This window comes from Haliotis asinina, chromosome 1 (assembly GCF_037392515.1).
Source record: "Haliotis asinina isolate JCU_RB_2024 chromosome 1, JCU_Hal_asi_v2, whole genome shotgun sequence".
Classification (NCBI taxonomy): Eukaryota; Metazoa; Mollusca; class Gastropoda; order Lepetellida; family Haliotidae; genus Haliotis; species Haliotis asinina.
Genome location: NC_090280.1, coordinates 27,367,658 through 27,388,838, shown reverse-complemented (window position 1 = coordinate 27,388,838; position 21,181 = coordinate 27,367,658). Strand labels below are relative to the sequence as shown.

The window sequence follows — 21,181 nt, the reverse complement described above, 5'->3', positions numbered from 1 at the left end:
CCGTTAACTGGGGCTTTGACCAAGAAGGCCAGTTGTCGTCCTTTGCTTTGTGAAACTTCCATCGGCGCAGTCGCATGCGGTGTTGTTGTAGAGTCCGGAACTGGAACCTTACAAACTGGGGGCGAGTCTGGTTCAGTGATTAATCACGATTTCTTCGTCACCGGCGAGATGGAACACAGCGTGTTTACCGTCGGAGACATGAACCTGTAGCCCCTAATTGCAGTGGGTGAAGACAGTGTCGTGGGGTGGGATAATAAGGATACACAGATCTGATTTAGTGGTGGTTCGGTAGCAATTTGACAGCAAAGTGAAGTCCATGTATGACACTTGCGTCCGATTCTAAACCGACAGAGGGAGTTGCTCCAGCACATACAGCACGCGTCATGGTCCGCTACCTCGCCAATTATAACGCCATTGTTTTGCCATGACCTTCAAAAGATCTAAACCAGATCTAAACCAGATCTAAACCAGATATAACACCTATGATTGAGTGAGTAAATATTTATCGTCACACTGGAAATATTTCAGAGATTATCGTTCCGAGAACAATAAATTATCAACAAGTTTCTATAAACAAGTTCTATAAAACTGTGTACGAGGGGCAGTAAAACTACTATAGTATCACAGTTCAAAAACTAGCATGTAACTAAACACTAACTATAATAATGCAAAACAATGCAATGTAAAAACGTGCCATAGATCACCTGCAACTGAAGGTAGATCACCATGCTAGAGACAGAATACCAGTGGGATAAAGTCGATATACGTGTACGTCAACGCCAAACCATGTTTTTGACACTTCCACATCTAGCCACCACACTGCAGGAAGAGTGAGGTCGAATTCAACCACAGCGACTTCGTCGACGTATCCAGTGTGTGCCGAGACGGTGCAGTAGTTGCTGCCAGACAACGACCGGACCTTGACGCCACTTTGTGGACACAAGTAAACAGACATACACGAATAAACATGTGAATTTGTTGCACTTTTTTATCACTGAAATTACATGAAATAAGTGTTCTTAAACCAAGGCAACAGATTCTTCTAAAATGGCTTATGCGTTTTTTTGTTTTGAATAGTGACGTTGTAAGCAGCATTGTGTCATTTATTTTTTGTTTGTTTTGGTTTTGGTTTTATAAAAAACGAATTATATTCGAAGGATCCCTTGGTTTCAAGAGATTTTTGCTCTGATGAAACAGTTTTAGAGTCAACATATTTGTCCTTGTCCTATCATGCATCCATTGTCCTCGGCAGAGTGTTTCCGCCTTGTTTGATATGAGAAGGAAACCATACACATATAACAATGAAACCGACCTTTTCATCGTTATGGGTTTGTATCTTACTTACAGATCTAAACATCTTTTAACTTGAACTTAACAGTTTGCAGTAGTTTAAGCCCCAATACCAGGTGTTTAAGCAGTTCAAACCGGTATGACCTTTATGGATACACCTGGAAAAAAGTAAAAGTAACACAATATTTTCAGTAAGAACCTAATCATTATGGATTGCTTAATTACATTATAACTACACATTCGACTACGAAATCATGACTCACCGTTTGCACGTACATGTACGGTGCATATCTCTATGTATGTCGACGCATGGCACTTAAACACGTGCTTTTTGTAAAATGAACAGCGGACGATAACTCATCTTCACTCATCAGGTTCTTAGCATAGGTGATGCCCTTTCTAGTAAACAATCAACGTCCACGTATGCTAACAATATGTGTATCAAGAAATTTTAATGTTCATTGAAACCCAGTTTCATCTTTTTCTGGACGTTATCGATATTAGGGCAGCGACCATGTGATGCCTTCGTTTTGCAGCAAGACATTCATATTCGGTTTGTGCCCCTGCTGCGTCGTTAGCGAACCGTCACATTATCTTCGGGGTTGAGAGTAGACATTATGCAGCAATGTCATCCGGCCTTGAGGAAGTGCACTCCCAACTGTGTTCCCATCATGCACTCCTAACTGTGCTCCCATCATGGACAAAATCCTTTGCACATTCATAAGAAATCTCTACTAAAATCAGAGTCGTTTGTGTAACGCTGACTGCAATATGAGTAGCACACGTCTACAATATTCACATCAGTAATTACTCACTATGTGCTGACAAATAAAGGATCTCACACATGTGTCTACTGATATCAATTATATTAGCACGAGGGTAAGATTCTGTTTATCATAAAAAATCTCTCTCCATTAGGTTTCAGTGAAAAATGTACATATGTACAATACACTCATTAGACTTGCAGAGCAACGATGTCATGGCACTATGACGTTATTATGTTTATGACGACATACCATTGTGATGCCATCGGGCTTTTGCGGTACAGCACTGTGATGCCGTCGGGCTTTTACGGTACAACATTGTGATGCCATCGGGCTTTTATGGTACAGCATTGTGATGCCATCGGGCTTTTACGGTACAAGAATGTGACTCATGAAAAAGATGACGTCAGCGCATTGTACAAAACCTACTGTCAAAACGTTCCTCACAGGTTTAGATGACTAAAAGGTATACCCGAAGATACGCTTAACAGGTTTCTTCATGATCACTCACCCAGGTAGGTTTCTTCATGATCACTCACCCAGGAAGGCATGACTTATGTTTTACAAAAGGCTTAGCTAAAACTTTCAATGTGTCCAACAAAATGTACATATTTACACCTCACCACACTAACGACATGTCACAAGCATTTGTCATTCACGCACATGTCATGAACTCACACTGTCCTCGACAAGTGGCTGCTTCCTGTCACAACGTCCGTTACTCATCATTAGACTGAGACTGTCCAACACGGACGTAATATATAAGCAAATATCTATGTTCACTGACAGAACTGAAGTGAATGCTGGTAGCACGATAACGGATACATGTACACGACTTTATATCACTTCAACACAAATCGTGATAGTAATTTGAAACCATTGACAATGGGTATTGTCAAACTTGAGACAAGCATTTAGTGAAATTAAGTTTCGCCCTCAGAGGCACTCAGCGAACACTTGACTCTGAAGTACTGTGGCATGGACGCACTTCACAGACCAAGACGACATCTTTAATGGACAACACAATGCATATCGTGACGCACTTTATCCATGTGTAACAAGATGGAGACTTATTGGACATTGATCGTATTCTGCATTGTGCAGCATGCGCTGATCAAAACACCCCATGCTTCTGAAGGTGAGACATGATATCATAACACTCAGTGTTTTTGAGATGCGGGAGAAGATATTTGCTTACTTTATAAAGAACATGGCGATCCCTGCAGTGTGTTTAAGTTCAAGGGGCGGTGGGGAAGCCCAGTGGTTTAAGCGTTTGCTCGTCACGTCGAATGCCTGCGTTCGAGTGAGTGGATGAGTTAGTATTTAACGTCACATCTGCAATATTTCAGTCATATCGTGACGAGAACATATTTGACGTTGAAATGGAAGAACATGTCATAAAAACCTGTCACCAAAGGAGAGAAAAACAACTAGAATATCACAATTACAGATAAAACTAGTGTGAAAAAACCTAGTAGCACTATTTGGACAATACTATATGAAAACAGGCTATAGATCGCCACCAACTGAAAGTTGATCACCATACTTGGGTCCATGGGGACTTAAGTACGCTCGCCACCTGCATGGATCCTAGATGGATACACATCATCCCTTCAGTTGCTGACCATTGTGCTGAGGTTTAGCCAGCATTAAAATGACAATATTCTACGATTAAAAGTGTGGTGAGGCTAAATTGACTTATGTACCCTCTCAGGAGGCCTTTGTGCGATTCCCCACATGGACACAATGTGTGAAGCCATTTCTGGTGACACGAATATTGTTAAATGCGGCGAAAGACGTAACTCTTCACTTGAAGCTCTATAGTAATCACACTCTAAGCGTCTAAGGGTCTATACATATCTACCATAAAACGTTTTGAAAGGTTCATAGAGGCCTTGGATATGTTGTCACGTTAATTTAACAACTTCAAGCTGCTATCTGAAACCTTAGTGGAAAGTGTAAGCTCGACGCTAAGACCCGTGAATATTGCTCGGCGTGAAAGGAAAGCTGGCTATTGGAAAGCTGAAATGATTCCTTTGTCACACAACCTTGTGGAGGGTTATCGTCACTCTGAATCTTTACGGACAGATCTAAATATGAAAAAAAATAATTTGGTCTCACTTGTCTGCTAAATATCATGTTCAGGTGGGTAGATCAGTGGAGTGAGCGAGTGAGTTTGGTTTTAAACCGCTTTTAGCAATGTTCCAACAATATCACGTAGTGGGGACACCAGCAATGGACTTCACACAATGTACCGACGTGCGGAATCGAACCCGGGTCTTCGGCGTGACGTGCAAACGTTTTACCCCTACCCTTGGCAATCCTACCGCCCAGTAAATCATTGGAGGGGAAGTGGCTGTTATCGAAATATAATAATATGAATCATTGTACACTATCTGTTGGGTATCCACGTGATGCCTCAGTGTTAACAGTCTGGATCAGTTAAACATACACATAACACGCAGACGCACACGAGCGCGACGTTAATCCCCATTAATCCCCAACATCACCTGAAGCCGACTAGTTTGATATTACCTTAAAGTGTTTATCGTTCCAGAATGTGGTGGCAGGTACACCAGCACATCCGGTTCTTTCACCTCCCCCAATTATCCCAGCAACTACACAGACAACATTACCTGCACATACACTGTTGACGTCGCTTCCTCCCTGGTCGTACTGTCCTTCCAAGACTTCAGCACAGAGAGTGGACATGATTATGTGAAGGTAGTGTGAATATGTTTCTCTTTACCTTGGGGCTTGCGTGTAGTTTCTTGTGATGTGATATGTTTAGTTTGTGTTGTTCCCTTGTATATACACCCGTGAAGATGGAGTTAGATCTGGTAACCCATGCTTGTCGTAAGAGGCGACTAACGGGATCGGGTGATCAGGCTCGCTGACTTGGTTGACACATATCACCGTATTGAACTGTCTAGAACGATGCCCGCGCTGTTGATGACTGGTCCAGATTCGGTTATTTACTGACAACCGCTATATAACTGGAATATTGCTGACTCCTACACAACAATCAATCAACACCTAATGGTCATGTACCTCTTTGCTACCTGAAGGTGTACAATGGCAGTGAGGAGCTCATGGCGTCACTGTCAGGTGACAACGCTGGGCACGTCCTCCAGCCCTCGACATCTCTACGTGTGGTCTTTACAACTGATGAATACGGAAGCGACAGAGGATTCAAGGCTGTGTGGGATAAAGGTATGCCTTGTGTAGAATCATTGTCCCTATGCCAGTATTTGGGAGATTTCTCACTGGATATTTGTGTTCCAAATCTTGACTTCGCAATGCCTTCAATCACTCCAATCTCTATTCGGTACTTAAAACGTCCTAGGCCGAGACTACATTTATATAAACAATGTACAAATGAGCAGCGTTAATATAACGCCCATTTTCAATAAACAAATCATACAGTGAACAGAAAAAATAAATAAATAAAATAAATAAAAACGGGGATAAAGCTACATGGAATTTCTTAAAAGTAATTTTATACAGTTCGTGTCATTGTTTTCAGTTATATATACATATATTAGACCGCAGTGATTACTCGACAGTACCATTGACCACCTTAACTGTATGAATACAAGTGATGATACTACACTTGCAGTAGCCGGTGCACCTTCAGTAACCGGTCTTCCACCCGTCATACACATGAAAGAGCATTCCAGTCTCATGATAGACTGCAGCACCTACACCGTCACTGGTAACTCAACAACACCTGCCTACAAATGGACATTCGGTGAGACGATTGTCAGTGATGGGTCCGTGCTAATGAGAAGACATATCCAGAGGAGGCAGGGAGGCAACTACACATGCCATGTCACCAATACACTAGGCTCTGTATCTGCTACAGTGACTGTCGATGTCCAGTGTGAGTTACACTCTGACTTAATAGCGAGCACATATAAATGAATCAGCAGCACATCTGGCTGTTCCTCTCTCTGTACTCCTCCCTCGTAGCAAACAGTGAATTGGGTCAATGTTGTAATGGTAGTTTGTTAAATAACGTTTTTGTTATTAAATAAAAATTCATGAATTTCAAAATTCACAGTTGTAGAAGAATTATAATGGACAACTTGTGCTAAACTGGAAACCTGTACATTATTAGTACAGTGCCCAATCTGTCCAAACTGTTGTGAAAGGTTTTCTGCCAGACAATGCAACTTATAACACTGCTTCATGACACTGCATTGGGGATGGCATTCAAGTTAACGCAGGGTATTGTCACGGGCAGGGCAGGTAAGCCTATCCTTACAGCGATCACCCCGTGTCATTACAGACTTTTAGAGGTCTGTTCATCTACTCTTCACTGCTAAAAAGGCCGGATATAAATTCTATATTCTCCACGATGGTTCCGGCAAAGATGTCTACACACAGACCTACAATAGGCCATAGATATTCAAGACTGATATTGCCTTTTGAAGTTTAATGAATTACGGAAATGTATAAAATTGAAGACTTGTACATAGTAGCATTTACCCGAGTCATCAAATTTCTTTCCGAAATGATACACACTACAGCTGTTACGTTATATCGTAGCATCGATCATCGTAATGATTCTTCATCGGACAATTAATATATGGATATTTTTTTGTATCTTGATATGAATTGCTGATCTTAAAAGCGTGAATTTTCACGAGAAACTGACGGTTATATCGGAGTTTACACTGTTACCTACGGTCATAAATTAATTTTGTAAAAGAAAATAACTAAAGATAGCCAATCGTGATATGCACCGAATCTTATGGTGCAAAGATATCGCGATCACGTATTGTATCGTGAATTTTCTGCATCGTCACACTCACATGTACACATACATTCGCAAATTCTCAAGCACACACAATTGTACAATATAACTGTTATCATACACAGATGCTCCTCTCATTTCTGGTCTCCCGTCCGTCTTCTCCATCACTGAATTCTCCCGTGTGAAATTGGACTGTAGCGATTACACAGTAGAAGGCAACCCTTCATGGACCATCTATAGATGGACGAGGAGAGGGTCCACCTTCACAACACAGTCTGTCTTTGACAGGAGAAACATCAGCAGAAGACAGGGAGGAGAGTACACGTGCATTGCCACCAACACAGTAGGATCAGTCTACAGTCCCATCGCCATTGATGTCCAGTGTAAGAGAAACACCCCGTTTCCTTTTATATTCTCTCAGCAGCATCGTTATATAATAGGCACTTGTGTTATATAATGTTTAATCCCCTTTTCGATTCTTTCCAGTATTCTAGTTTGTTTTCCAAGGATATTTTTCCATTGGGAGCTTCTGGAATATTTTCTCATTTGAATATGTGTACTTCGGAAACTAACCCATTAACATTAATTAATATATATAGTTGTTTATCAAATAACCATCATACCTAATGCAATGAGTACATATGCATGTCGAAACTATGACCCCGGTGTTTAAAGGACATTTAGGAGTGGAATTCATAAGGAAAGAAAGATTTATGGATGTCAACTTCTTTATGAATAACATGACGTTTCGGAGTGTATCCTTGCTCCTTCATCAATTAATATTTTACCAATAACATTGCTTTACATCCATATATTGCCATCCTTCCTTAGTCCAACAAATCCCATTTCATGTACAGATGCTCCGTCAACGTCTAGCCCTCCGTCCACATACCCAGTCAAAGAATCATCCCTTATGAGGATATGCTGTAGGCGACATATCTCACCAGGCAACCCGTCTATAACCACCTACAGATGGACCCACGCTGGATCCATCGTCAGTACCAGAGACAGACTGAACATTCCAAGCATCAGAAGAAGTCAAGGAGGAGAATACACATGCACAGCTTCAAACCGCGTGGGGTCTGCTTCTGTGTTGGTCAGGTTTGATGTACAGTGTGAGTATTCTGAAGGTGTTTTGATGCAGCATATGTTAAAGCAAGCCTGAGTTTGAAGTGTAAAATGCTATATCCGTCATGCATTGCACTGATACTAACAGAACTACAACTACAACAACAAGAAGAACTACGACTATCGAACACAAAACCTCGACCTCAAACTTCCACCACTACCACTACCACTATGACAACCACCACATTGGCACCCGTGGCGAGCCACCTCCTCGTGGTGGGTGCTGGGTAACGCTAAGAGCTCGCCGACACCCCCGTAGTGGACCCGGGGGGATATTTGGTCCACCAACCCGTTTGCCGTGGGTTGCGGCCCTGTGTCGGCGGAGGAAGGGATCCTGGTGGTTGAGAGCAATAGGAGCTTGCAACCGTGTTCCTGTTGCTCAATACACCACTTTGGCCCTGACTTCGCCTAGACGGGTGGTCGAATGGACCCGGTTCGACCAATCGGCTGGTCATGCCAAGCCCTGTGCATGACTTTTCTATATATGTCATTGCACAAATTTGATTTGAACTTGTTTTCCTGTCGGTCTTGGCTTAATTGCTCATCTAAAATGTTTATTGATTTTGAAATCTGATGTTGTGAACTTTGCCTAGAGTCTTATGCCCAGAAGGCGGTGGCTCATGGGCCAATCTGGTGGGATATATCTTTTCAAGATATTTTCTGCTTGAGTATACCCTCCTAGTATCCTTGGTGCCGTCTGCAGGAGATCCACAGGCATGAGGCATCGTCCTTGTTGACACTCCATGGTGGGTGGGGAGCTAGGAGGGTGAATCATATATTTTTCTACCATGGCACCCCCACTTAAAAAACGATCACACGAATCTGATGATTCGTTATCTTCAGATGATGAGTCGCGTACAACGTCCAGTAACCCTGATAATTGGCCTCGTTTCATTGTGATGTGTGCCCCTGAAGGGGGCCCTCTCAAGTTAAATCCCTTTGCTGTGTCAAAAGGCATTGAGGGTTTGGTTGGGGAGGTGAAAGACATTAAAAAGTTAAGATCTGGTTCCCTGCTAATCGAATGCAGGAAAGAAATACAGTCAAAAATTCTGCTCAAAACAAAGTCTCTAGCAAATGTTCCTGTAGTGGTGTCCCCTCGCAGGACATTAAATACCAGCAAAGGCATCGTCCGTGATACTGGACGTTGCCTTTCAGACATGAGTGAACTTGACATAGTTACTGAACTACAATCACAAGGTGTTACTCATGTTAAACGCTTTACAGTAAAAAAGAATAATGATGTCTTCAAGACAAATACTCACTTGTTTACATTTTGTCTCTCGATGCCTCCAAAATCTCTGAAAGCAGGATACTGCAACTTAAGGGTTGATACTTTTATCCCCAACCCCTTGAGGTGCTATAATTGCCAAATGTATGAGCACGGATCCAAGTCATGCCACAATCCAGCTGCATGCCAACGATGCGCTGGAACGTGCAAAGATAGTACCTTTTGTGATAACACACCTGTATGTGTAAACTGCTCTGGTTGCCATCCCTCTTCATCCAAGGAATGTCCTTCATGGAAGTTACAATCTAAGATTTCACGGGTGAAGCATGAGAAAAACGTTTCGTTCTTTGAAGCAAAACAGATGGTTCTGGCACAAGAGCAGTCGGGCCCGAGTTATGCTGCTGTTGTTTCTGCTTCTGTGCAGGCCTCTAAACCAAAACACGTTTCATGCAGTTCAGTCGGTTGTCAAACGGATTACACGTGGGCTAGTACATCAGCTCCAACATTGCTGTCTGCTGAAATACAGGCGAGTTCTTCAAAAGAAACTTCCAGCGTACAAACTATTGTTCAGTCTAAGGTTTCCTCTGGGAAGGATTCATCTGCTTCTCAGAAACAGGCATCTAAATCAGACTCTAATGTGAAGTCAAATGTGAACATTACATCGAGATCGAGCAATGAAATCACGAAGAAAAATCAACGTAACAGGCCTCCTAAGGGGTCTAATGATCAGGTCCAACTATATAATAAGTTTGGATCACTTGAGGCCATGGATGTGTCCGACCACATCCAAGGTCGGACTCATAGCTTGTCACCCACAAGGAAAGTGAGGGGTAGATCTCCTGTACATCCACCAAGGAAATAATGTCTTCTGCTATAATTCAGTGGAATTGTAGAGGACTTCGGAATAATTCAAATGATCTACACTTATTAAACCAAGATTTTAAACCGTCGGCGTTCTGCATCCAAGAAACCTATCTGAAACAGACAGATAATTTTGAGCTCCGTCCCTTCAATGCATACGACTCCTTTTCTCCTCCGGGTGATAGAGCTTCTGGTGGTTCATCAATCCTGGTGCGGAACAATATTATCCATAGCTCAGTACCACTAAAAACAAATCTTCAAGTTGTTGCAGTCCGACTTACATTACAAGTTGTTTTTACTTTATGCTCTTTATATATTCCGCCTTCATCGGCTGTCCAACTAACTGATCTGCAAGATCTTTATGAGCAACTACCTAAACCCTGTATAATCATGGGTGATTTAAATGGCCACAGTCCACTATGGGGTGGCATTAATACAAACACCAAAGGTAAATTACTAGAGGAATTTATTTCAAATAATGATTTATGCATATATAATGACGGCTCAAATACGTATTTACATCCTGGCACAGGTACTTATTCAGCTCTTGATTTGTCTATTACTGATTCCAACCTATTAAGTGAATTTGAATGGTCAGTCCACGACGATCTCTGTGGAAGTGACCATTTCCCAACAATATTAAACCCTGTGATTCCATCTGACGTTACACCATCATTAAGATGGAATTTTAAAAAAGCTAACTGGCCTCTATATGAAACACTCTGTGCAGACAAACTTAAACCTGAACTTTTTAATGATATTCCTGATGCCATACAATGTTTTTCAGATGAATTGAATAATATTGCTGACGAGTGTATACCAAAGTCCTCTGCATTTCCACACATAAGAAAACCATGGTTTAATGATGAATGCAAACAGGCTAGGAAAGCACGGAAGAGAGCGGAGCATTATTACCGTCGCCATCCTATGGTCCACAATTTAGACAAATTCAAAATTTTAAATGCTAAAGCAAGGCGTACTTTCAAGCAAAGTAAACGCCACTCTTGGCGAACCTATATATCTAAAATAAATTCACGCACACCGATATCAAAGGTGTGGAATATGATCCAGAAAATCAAGGGTAAGGGTTCTAAATCTAGCATTCACCATCTCCAAGATGGGAAACATTTATTGACTAATAAATCAGACATTGCGAATAAACTTGGTGAGACATTGGCAAAACATTCTTCCTCATCAAATTATGTACCCCAATTTCAAAAATACCAAAATCAGCAAGAAAAGAAGGTTATTAATTTCAGTTCAGATAATGGGGAAGATTACAACGAAACTTTTTCGATACATGAGCTTCATACTGCTCTTGACCAGGCTCACGATACTGCTACAGGAGCTGATAACATACATTATCAACTTCTGAAGCACTTACCGGAATCCTGTTTAGAGACCCTTTTAAATATTTTTGATAGTATTTGGACATCTGGTGAATTTCCTTCTTCATGGCGTGATGCTATAATTGTTCCAATTCCTAAACCTGGACGTGACCATACCGATCCCTCCAATTATCGACCAATTTCACTCAGTAGCTGTGTTTGCAAAACCATGGAACGCATGATCAATAACCGATTAGTTTGGTACTTGGAAACAAATAATCTAATCAGTGATATACAATGTGGTTTCCGAAAAAAAACCAGAAGTACCATTGATCATTTAGTACGTTTAGAATCTTTTGTTAAAAATGCCATCATTAATAAACAACATGCAGTGTCGATCTTTTTCGATCTGGAAAAAGCATACGATACGACGTGGAAATATGGTATTTTAAGAGACTTACATGATTTTGGATTAAGGGGCCGTTTGCCTCAATTTATATCAAATTTCTTAAACGATAGACAATTTCAAGTCCGGGTGGGTTCAACCTTATCTGACCATTATAATCAGGATCAGGGTGTCCCACAAGGCAGTATTTTGTCTGTCACACTGTTTAGTATTAAGATTTACAGTTTGTCCAAGGTTTTAAATGATTCAATAGATGGATCACTTTTCGTGGATGATTTTAATATTTCTTGTCGTGGTAAAAATATACACACTATTGAACGACAACTACAGTTATGTTTAAACAAAATAAATAAGTGGTGTCTCGAAAATGGATTCAAATTTTCTCAGTCAAAAACTAATTGTCTACACTTCTGTAGAAAATATAAGCCACATAAGGACCCGGAACTGTTTCTAGATGGCACTCCCATCAATGTGGTCAAGGAGGCCAAGTTCTTGGGTATAATTTTCGACTCCCGTTTAACTTTTCTTCCGCATATTAAATATATAAAAAATAAATGCTTGAAGGCGCTGGATTTAATAAAAGTTGTTTCCAACTCAAAATGGGGAGGGGACCAAGCTACCCTCCTTCACCTCTACGGATCATTGGTCCGTTCAAAGCTTGATTATGGCTCCATTGTATATGGCGGAGCCTGTAAAAGCAACCTTAAACTTCTTGATCCTGTCCACCACCAAGGTTTAAGACTTTGTCTTGGGTCTTTCAGAACCTCACCTATTGATAGTCTCTACGTTGAGGCCGATGAACCATCTCTTACACAACGTCGTATAAAATTGTCTTTACAATACATTACTAAATTGTACTCTAATAAATCTAACCCTGCCTATAATTGTGTGTTCAATCCCCTTCTTGAGGACTTATACAACAAAAAATCTTCTCTTGTTCCGCCTCTTGGACTGAGAATTAAGCCATTTATTGCTGTTTCCGGCATTGAGCTGGAAAACATAGCTCCTTCCTGTCTTCTTTCTTCTCCTCCTTGGCAATTGGTTAGGCCACAAGTTGACCTAACATTTACTGGATTTAAAAAATCAGAAACTAATGAATTACAATATAAACAAGAATATCATCAATTAAAAAGTAAATACAACAACTATAAATGTATATACACAGATGGGTCCAAGGAAGGTGGCACAGTGGCTTGTGCCACTGTCATTGGATCCAGAACAATATCGTCTAGATTACCGGATAATAGTTCTATTTTCACTGCTGAAGCTAACGCCATATTAACGGCTCTTCAATATATTCAGAAACATCCTAAACACAAACAATACATAATCTATTCAGACTCTCTTTCTTGCCTTCAGGCTATTAAAAATATTTCTTGCAGGCATCCACTTTTAGTAGAAATTATTGAACTGTGTAATGATCTTGCCACTGGCCAATACGACATCGTCTTCTGTTGGTTACCCAGCCATGTAGGAATCTCAGGTAACACATTGGCTGACCTTGCTGCTAAGGCAGCACTCAAGAAATCTGTGACACCACTTCCTATTCCTTACAGTGACTATAAAGCCACCATTAGATCTTATATCCGTGATCTGATGCAGAAGAAGTGGGACACCCAAGTGGGTATAAACAAATTACATGCGATAAAACCCTCTATTGGTTATACCTACTTGGGTTGTCAGTCATTATGCGGCGATGTCGCATTGGCCACACAAGATACACCCACGAATATATACTAAAAGGTGAGGATCCTCCGTTTTGTATCCCTTGTGATGAAAGAATCACAGTCAAGCATATCTTGCTTGACTGTGTCGAGTATTCCATCACAAGGGACACTTATTTCAAATCAAGAACAATGAAGGATCTTTTTAACAATACTAGTGCTCATTTAATCATAGGATTTTTAAAAGCATTAGATCTGTTAACTGATTTGTAAATAGATATATGTTTTATAATTGGAAGTTTAGATTAGTAACTCAAATTGTTAGTGGCTGTACCCTCAAAGGGGGTTAAAGTACTGTAAAATTATTGTCCTCCTGAGAGGGTACGTCAGTCCCGAAACATTTGATCTAAATTTAAAGTTTCCAGGATTTTAATCGCAGTATTTTTGTTATTTTATTGTACGGCTAATTCTCCGCATAAAAGCCAATGACTGAAGGGATGATGTGAATCCAGCTAGGGTCCATGTAGGTAGCAAAAGTAATGTAAGTCCCCATGGTCCCTAGTATGGTGATCTACCTTCAGTTGTTGGCGATCCATAGCCCATTTTTATATTGTATTGTCCTCTTATAGTTGAACTGTTCTAGATCTAATTACTAGTTTTACATTCTCTGTGATATTCTAGTTGTTTTACTGTCCTTTGTTGACAGGTTTTTAGGATATAAATATATTCCATTTCATGTTAAATTCTTCTCGTCACGATATGGCTGAAATATTGCCGATGTGACGTTAAATATTAACTCACTCACTCAACCACCACTACCCACTACAACCACCACCACCACCTACTACTACTACTACTACTACTACTACTACTACTACTACTACTACTACTACTACTACTACTACTACTACTACTACTACTACTACTACCAGGATTTGAATTCCACTTTAACTCTCACTGTATTCCTTAATCAGTCAGCGCCATATCTGTTGAAGACCTTACCTCGATGAGGAATGAACGGGGCACTGTTTGCAGCAGCATGAAATCCACTCACCAACTTTCTTCCAGCCCCACCCTCGGCGCCTACAGATTTCCAAGTGGTCGCGGTGACTAGTACAACCGTGTCACTCCAGTGGATCTCCAACTACAACGGGGGAGCAAACCAGACATTCACTCTGCAGTACAAGCCACCCCAGCACTCGCACTGGACAACATGGAGAGATGGCATACAGGATCCGGGAAGGAATATCCAAGTCAGAGAAGACGTCCCTATCCTGACATCGACCAAAGGATGCCAGTTCAAGCTGCTCAGCAGCAATATCTACGGTGACGGAGAATCAGTCATTCTAACTTCAACCATGTTTTGTGAGTAGTATATCCAAATATAATAAACTACAATGTATGTTGAATGTCAGTTTACATGAGGTGTGTTTCTCTGAGCGTAGTAAACGTTAATGAAACGAAAATATGTCAACAAAACATTTACGGGAATGGTGTCCCCATCTGAAGCTAAAACAACATTTACAGGGCATTTTCATATCTTTCACCTGTTCCTTTTTAACATTTGAAGTTACCAGTTAAATGTATCATTACGTTATGTTTTGTCGACGAACGACTCCTGTCACAGATTCGTGTCTATAATATGTAAATTACTCCCATTACAATTCACGAATACATATCTTCTATCAGCATCTGGCACACCGGAAACAGTACTTGGCCTCGGAACAGGACTCGGAGCATGTGTTGTTGTCATCGCAATTATTGTCGTCAGAATTCTCCAACAAAGACGAACCAAAGGTTTGATCAACATAAGTTAATCTAACCAAGAAACAATTATCTAAGTACTCATCAATCTGCTATCACTACCCTTGACTTTGTATTGTTACCACTGAGTGAGAGATACACTGCAGATTGTGAATAATTCCACATCGCAAACTTCACAGACAAGTGAAACATTACTTGCGCCCGCACACCAGATAATTCATCACACGTTGAATTTGTATAGCGCTCTATATGGTCATAACATATAACATAAGACCACCCTGAGAGTGTTGAATAGTGAGAGTCTATCGCCGAGAGGCATAAGAATTTTTATATTGATTGGTTTTGTGGCCCTTTTGAAACAGTCTCTGATTGTGACAGGTAGATTGGTCCAGAAAGTTGATGCTATCTGAGTATTAAATACAATTCATCATGTAGACGTTTACCTTTCAGCTAAAGAGAAACCAAACAATATACAAATGTAAGTAATATTGCAGCATAATGTTTGTAACATTTTACCTTCTTTAACCAGTATTGCAAATCCTTATTGTCCCAGTTGGTTACACAATCTGTTTCCTTTCAACTGTACTACATGTGTGTACATATCTTCATTATATTCTTGATAAAGGATATAAAGAAATTGTTATTCATAAAACGAGTCATGAATTCATGTTATAAATGTTTTTCCAAAACTTGTACCACATTTAAGAAGTTCATCAGGAACCTTGCATGTCGTGGTGACTGAGTAGCTTAGATCGTGGACTTAGTGCGCCTGATTCCGAGTGTATTGGTTTGAATCTGAAAAGGGACTGAATCTGTACTTCAAAGTGCAATCCCCAGTACAGCATATGGTCAGTTCATCTTGTAAGGATGTGTGTAAGGATCCCTTTTCAAGACATTTTATGAAAAAAAATTAGAAACCTTATGACAAAGACTTATTCCATTTGTTTTCCATTTATTAAGGGCTATGCAGATGTCATGTTCACAACTAGAACTGGGTAAGTCAACAATATCCAATATTTAGAAAACAATAATCACTATTTATAAGAACAAGATAAATATATGATAACAATGTCCATATTCATAAGAGCAATGTCAATATTCATAACAAAGTATCCACAGTAATTATTATTATGTATTTTCTTTAGTATTAAGTCATAACGTTTCAAATCATACAGTGAAACGGTTTCTTTTGAGAACAGAAATATGTGTTTACCTTGCTTAAATTGATGCTCTTCTTTATGGCTGCAAGGCGAGGAAACCAACAGAGAAGAACAAATCCACACAAAGACACGAGAGCATTGCCTGAACTCAAACGTTAAAGGTGAAATTCCACCTAGCTTATTGTTTGATCGGCATTCCAGAAGTTGGTGACTTACACCAAACATACAATTTTATGAATGACAGCTTCTTATTCATTGTATAGAGAGGCTTCGTTCATTGCACAGAGAGAGGTTTCGATGTAGGTTCTTACATCGTTATCAAGTTAAAAGTAAGAACCTAATATCGGTCTATGCAATAAATATGAACGTATTATCCATGCATTTGCAGGTTTCATTTTTTTCAATATATGACTAATACCTATTGTAAATAAGTATTGTATTGTAAATGACTGTACTGTAAGTTTCAAGTATGTTCAGTTGGAAAGGGGGCTGATAATAGTAATCAGAACATATGTTAAAACCATAAACCTTGATAAACTCCGTCGTGTATTGTTATCAGTATGTGTAATTTTAACATGAGCAACTGGGATATGATGTAAAAGTACCAGACCACCCCATCCCAGTAGTCTCCTCTTCTGACAAACAACGGTGGTCATGTTCGCTGACTTAACTGACACGTCATCGTATCCCGGTTATGTAGAACGATGCTCATGACATTTATGACTAGACTGTCTGACTTGTTTGACTTGAACAGACCACTGTCATAGATCTTGAATATTGCTGATTGCGGCGTTAAACAACAAAACAACCATTCTCATTCTCAACTCTCCGTACGCAAACGTCACGTTACCATCTGAACCTAAATCTGCGTAGACCACAAAAATATTACATAATTCGTCTTGTTAATCAGAGGCCATTTTCTTTGGTTGTAGGTCCTGTGTATGTGACCACCCTTTGACGAGGCAACATTCTCCACAGCTTTAAAGTTACAACGTCAGAGACAGGAAGGAAGTGTGTCACAGTATGAAGATAAAGTGTTTACCAGCAGCAGTTTTCATGTCAGACCACAGGTCACACCCCCAGATCGTGGAGTTAAAAACTTACATGTTTGTAACATAAAATGCCATTTGATAGTGATTCATGAAAAAAACACATACTCTGCCATCGCATGGTATGGTGACAATCACTAGATTATCTGGTCCAGACTCGATTAAGTACGGACTGCTACTGTAAATCTAGGGTATTGCCGAGAGTGGCCCCAAGCAACAAAGACACAAACAACTTAAAATTGTAAGGTAAATATTACACAAGTGTTTTTGTTCGTGCATATGATAGATACATGATACAAACATACAAACAAACAAAACAAAACAAACAAAAACGATTCTTCGATGATGACTTATTTCATAAAAGTGACATTCCGAACTCTGACTCCCAACCATATACAGCTGTCTGACGCCTCTGAGCTCTATGGTTACGCTGTTACGCTAAGCTCACTCACTATGACGTTTTCTTATTCGTCATGTACCTCTGAGCTCTAAGAAAATTGTTTTCCGACTAACTTGTTTCTCTTTGAGAATCAAAAATGAAGGATGAGGACTATCCTGTATAGGCGACATTTAGACAATGTATTCTAATATCGTTGTCACTTGCTTCATAGCCAGGTGTATAGCCTTAAAAATAGTCCTCATCCTTCATTTACCCAACTTCTAGAATGCCGATGAAAGAAGAAATTAAAATGAAAAAATAAGAAATCTCAAGAACTGTATTAAACCATGACGCGTGTGCCTGGAGATTAAGCTAGTGAATTGTACGATTTCACTGGCGGTGAGGCAGTATAGTGATCACTCGTAAATCCGAAAGCTCGGGTTCGATTTCTCATATGGGTACAATGTGTGAAGCCCACTACTGGGGTCCACCGCCGTGATGTTGCTTGAATATTGCTAAAAGCAGCGTACAAACATACTCACTCACTCACTTGTACGATTCCGATTCAGATAGTGATGATCGCGACCAGGCGATCGAGAAAAGGTCAGTGTGTCCTTCCTCAACTCTCGCACACAGCGAAGGCAAGCAAGTTATTCACTAAGAGAAACACAGATCAAGATAATATTTAATAAATAGCAACATATTCTGTGTAATGAAGTTTCAACGTCTTGAGAATATAGTGTCTGAACACATGACAGTAATCCAAAATGCCAATAAGTTCCACGTATCAACGATAATCTTTTTATACATAGCCATAATAGTACCGTTTACATCATAAGATATATTAGTCAACAGAGTGGACTTTGACTGATTTTATCAACAGGTAACATTTGATGTATATATATATAGTTACTTCAAACGAAAATCTGGAGACAACAGAGAATTGTACACGGAGTTATGATTGCTTTCCTTTGCTATCTCAATTGCATTTAATCCATACTTATTTTTTGCTGTAATATCTACAATCCTATTTACAAGGATATGCTGAACAAGATCGACATTTCCTCCTCTAACGGCTAAAAGGAGGACACCGTTACCATCATCATCAACAAGCAGCATATCGGCTCCCTGCTTCATTAGTAGCTCAAACGTCTCTATATTTCCCCATTCTGCTGCTATCAGGACTGGTGTCCTATTCAAATGTCCTCTAGCGTTGATGTCTACAACGGTATTGGACAGGAGGTACTTCACTATGTCCACGGTGCCTTCACAAGCCAAATGGAGAATGGAGTTGCCATCGGTATCTACTAGCGTCAAATCAGCACCGTACTTCACAAGTATATCAAACAGATCCCTCTGTCCACAAAGTGCTGCAACCATCACTGGTGTTCTGCCTGTTAATGATTTTTTATTGATGTTCTGCACAACGTTCTTCTGTGTCAAGAGATAAATTGCTAAGTTCAGTTGTCCTTCCACCGTGAGCATGTGTAGAATGTTCTCCCCCCAATCATCAACTACTGACAGATCAGCTCCTTTACCCTCCAGCAATATAACTATATCTAGGTATCCTTGCTCTGCTGCCAATAACACTGGTGTCTTTCCCTCATCGTCTCTCCCATTGATATTCACAACATTCTCCCTGATGATATATTTCACTATTTCGCTATGTCCCTCTTCACAGGCCATATGTAGTATGGTCTGTTTATCGTCATTTACGAAAGACATGTTGGCTCCCTTTCTCACCATTAAGTCAAATATTTCTGCCAGCCCTCCTTGTACTGCCAACATGACCGCTGTTATCCCATTATTGTTTCTACTGTCGATGTCTACAAAATCATTTGTGAGGACATATTTCACTGTATCCATGTGTTTGCTGTCTAAAGCAGCATGAAGGATACTGTCATTCTCGTCACTGACAAAGGTCATATCAGCTCCTTCATTTCGTAGCAATTCTAACACATTTGTATGTCCCTCATACGCTGCTTCCATTGCTGGCGACGACCCATCATTTGATCTACTGTTGATTTCAACGATATTCTGTGCGAGAACATGCTCAACTAACTCCACATTTCCTCCCCGACAGGCCATGTGAAGAATATTGTATCTACTGTAATCCTCGTGTGAAAAATCAGCTCCATTCTGAAGCAGAACGTCGAACATATCCTTTCTTCCCTCAGAGGCTGCTAACATTATGGGTGTCAATCCTTCAAAGTCAATGTCGTTGACAATCATACTGTAGGTGGTGAGAATGTGTTTCATTATTTCAATATTTCCCCCTTTACATGCAAGATGAAGGATGCTGTTCTGGTTACCGTCCCTGATTAACAAATCAGCACTTTTCTTTTCAAGCTCGTGAAATATATCTTTATGACCTCTATATGCAGCAATCAAAACTGGCGTGAACATGTCTTTTCCTCTGAGATTGATATCAGCACTTCTCTGTTCGAGGATATATTTTACTATTTTCACATTTCCTCCTTTACAGGCTGCGTGAAGAATATTGTCTCCTTCTTTGTCAACCAGAGACAGATCAGCTCCTTCTTTGACTATCAAGTTGAACACATCTTTATGTCCTTTGAGCGCTGCTTTCATTGCTGGCGTCCAGCCTTTTTCTCCCATGCTGTTGATGTTCACAATATTCTGCTTAAGAATATATTTCACGATATCCATGTTTCCTCCTTCACAGGCCAAATGTAGAATGGTATTGTGAAGAAGATCTATAAAGGACAGATCGGTTCCTTTCCTGGCAAGTAGGTCGAACACGCCCTTGTGTCCCTGAAGCGCTGCTTTCATTGCTGGCGTCCTTCCGTGCTCCCCACGGCCGTTGATGTCCACTGTATTTTGCTTAATGACATTATTTATTATCTCCAAGTTCCCTCCCTCACATGCAAGATGTAGAATCGTGTTGCCCTTACTATCGACAGGAGACAGATCAGCACCGTTTCTTACAAGGAAAGCGAACATATCTATATCTGCTTTCTCTGCTGCAATCATTACCGGCGTCTTCCTTTGTGGATCTCGGACGTTGATTTTCGACCGACTATCAGATAAGATGAATTTCGCTCGGTTTACGTCTCCATCCATGCAGGCACCAACAAGTTTGGTGTTTAAGTGGAATACGTATCGTTGGATGTTAATCGTTCCTGCAATAAATACATGAATGTATGAAGCCATTAAATGATTCATGACTTGCATCTGAAAATACCCCAAGTTTCCATTGAATTGTATTTGTCCATTGAACTGAATTTGTCAAAAAACAAAACAAAACGAAACAAAACATATGACATTATTTGAGTTTATTTTACATTTATTCATGTCAGGTTTTTGCAATAAACATGTTAGCATTTTGTCCGTCACAATATATTCATTATTAATGCCTGAGCTACACATATATAACCCTC

General features: G+C 40.2%; 2 protein-coding genes across 2 annotated transcripts; one reads left to right on the top strand and one right to left on the bottom strand.

The window, feature by feature from the left end:
• The first annotated feature begins 2,813 nt into the window (after positions 1-2,813).
• Positions 2,814-18,112, top strand: LOC137289649 (kin of IRRE-like protein 3). Its single transcript, XM_067820866.1, has 12 exons — positions 2,814-3,192; positions 4,612-4,778; positions 5,123-5,267; positions 5,674-5,937; positions 6,939-7,196; positions 7,671-7,928; positions 14,497-14,793; positions 15,118-15,225; positions 15,643-15,670; positions 16,153-16,187; positions 16,442-16,513; positions 17,285-18,112. Exons 1-12 carry the CDS (start codon positions 3,105-3,107, stop codon positions 17,308-17,310), a joined length of 1,746 nt encoding a protein of 581 aa, XP_067676967.1. The 5' UTR covers positions 2,814-3,104; the 3' UTR covers positions 17,311-18,112.
• A 577-nt stretch (positions 18,113-18,689) lies between these two features.
• Positions 18,690-20,864, bottom strand: LOC137270110 (ankyrin-3-like). Its single transcript, XM_067803934.1, has one exon. It carries the CDS (start codon positions 20,862-20,864, stop codon positions 18,690-18,692), a length of 2,175 nt encoding a protein of 724 aa, XP_067660035.1.
• Positions 20,865-21,181: the final 317 nt, after the last annotated feature.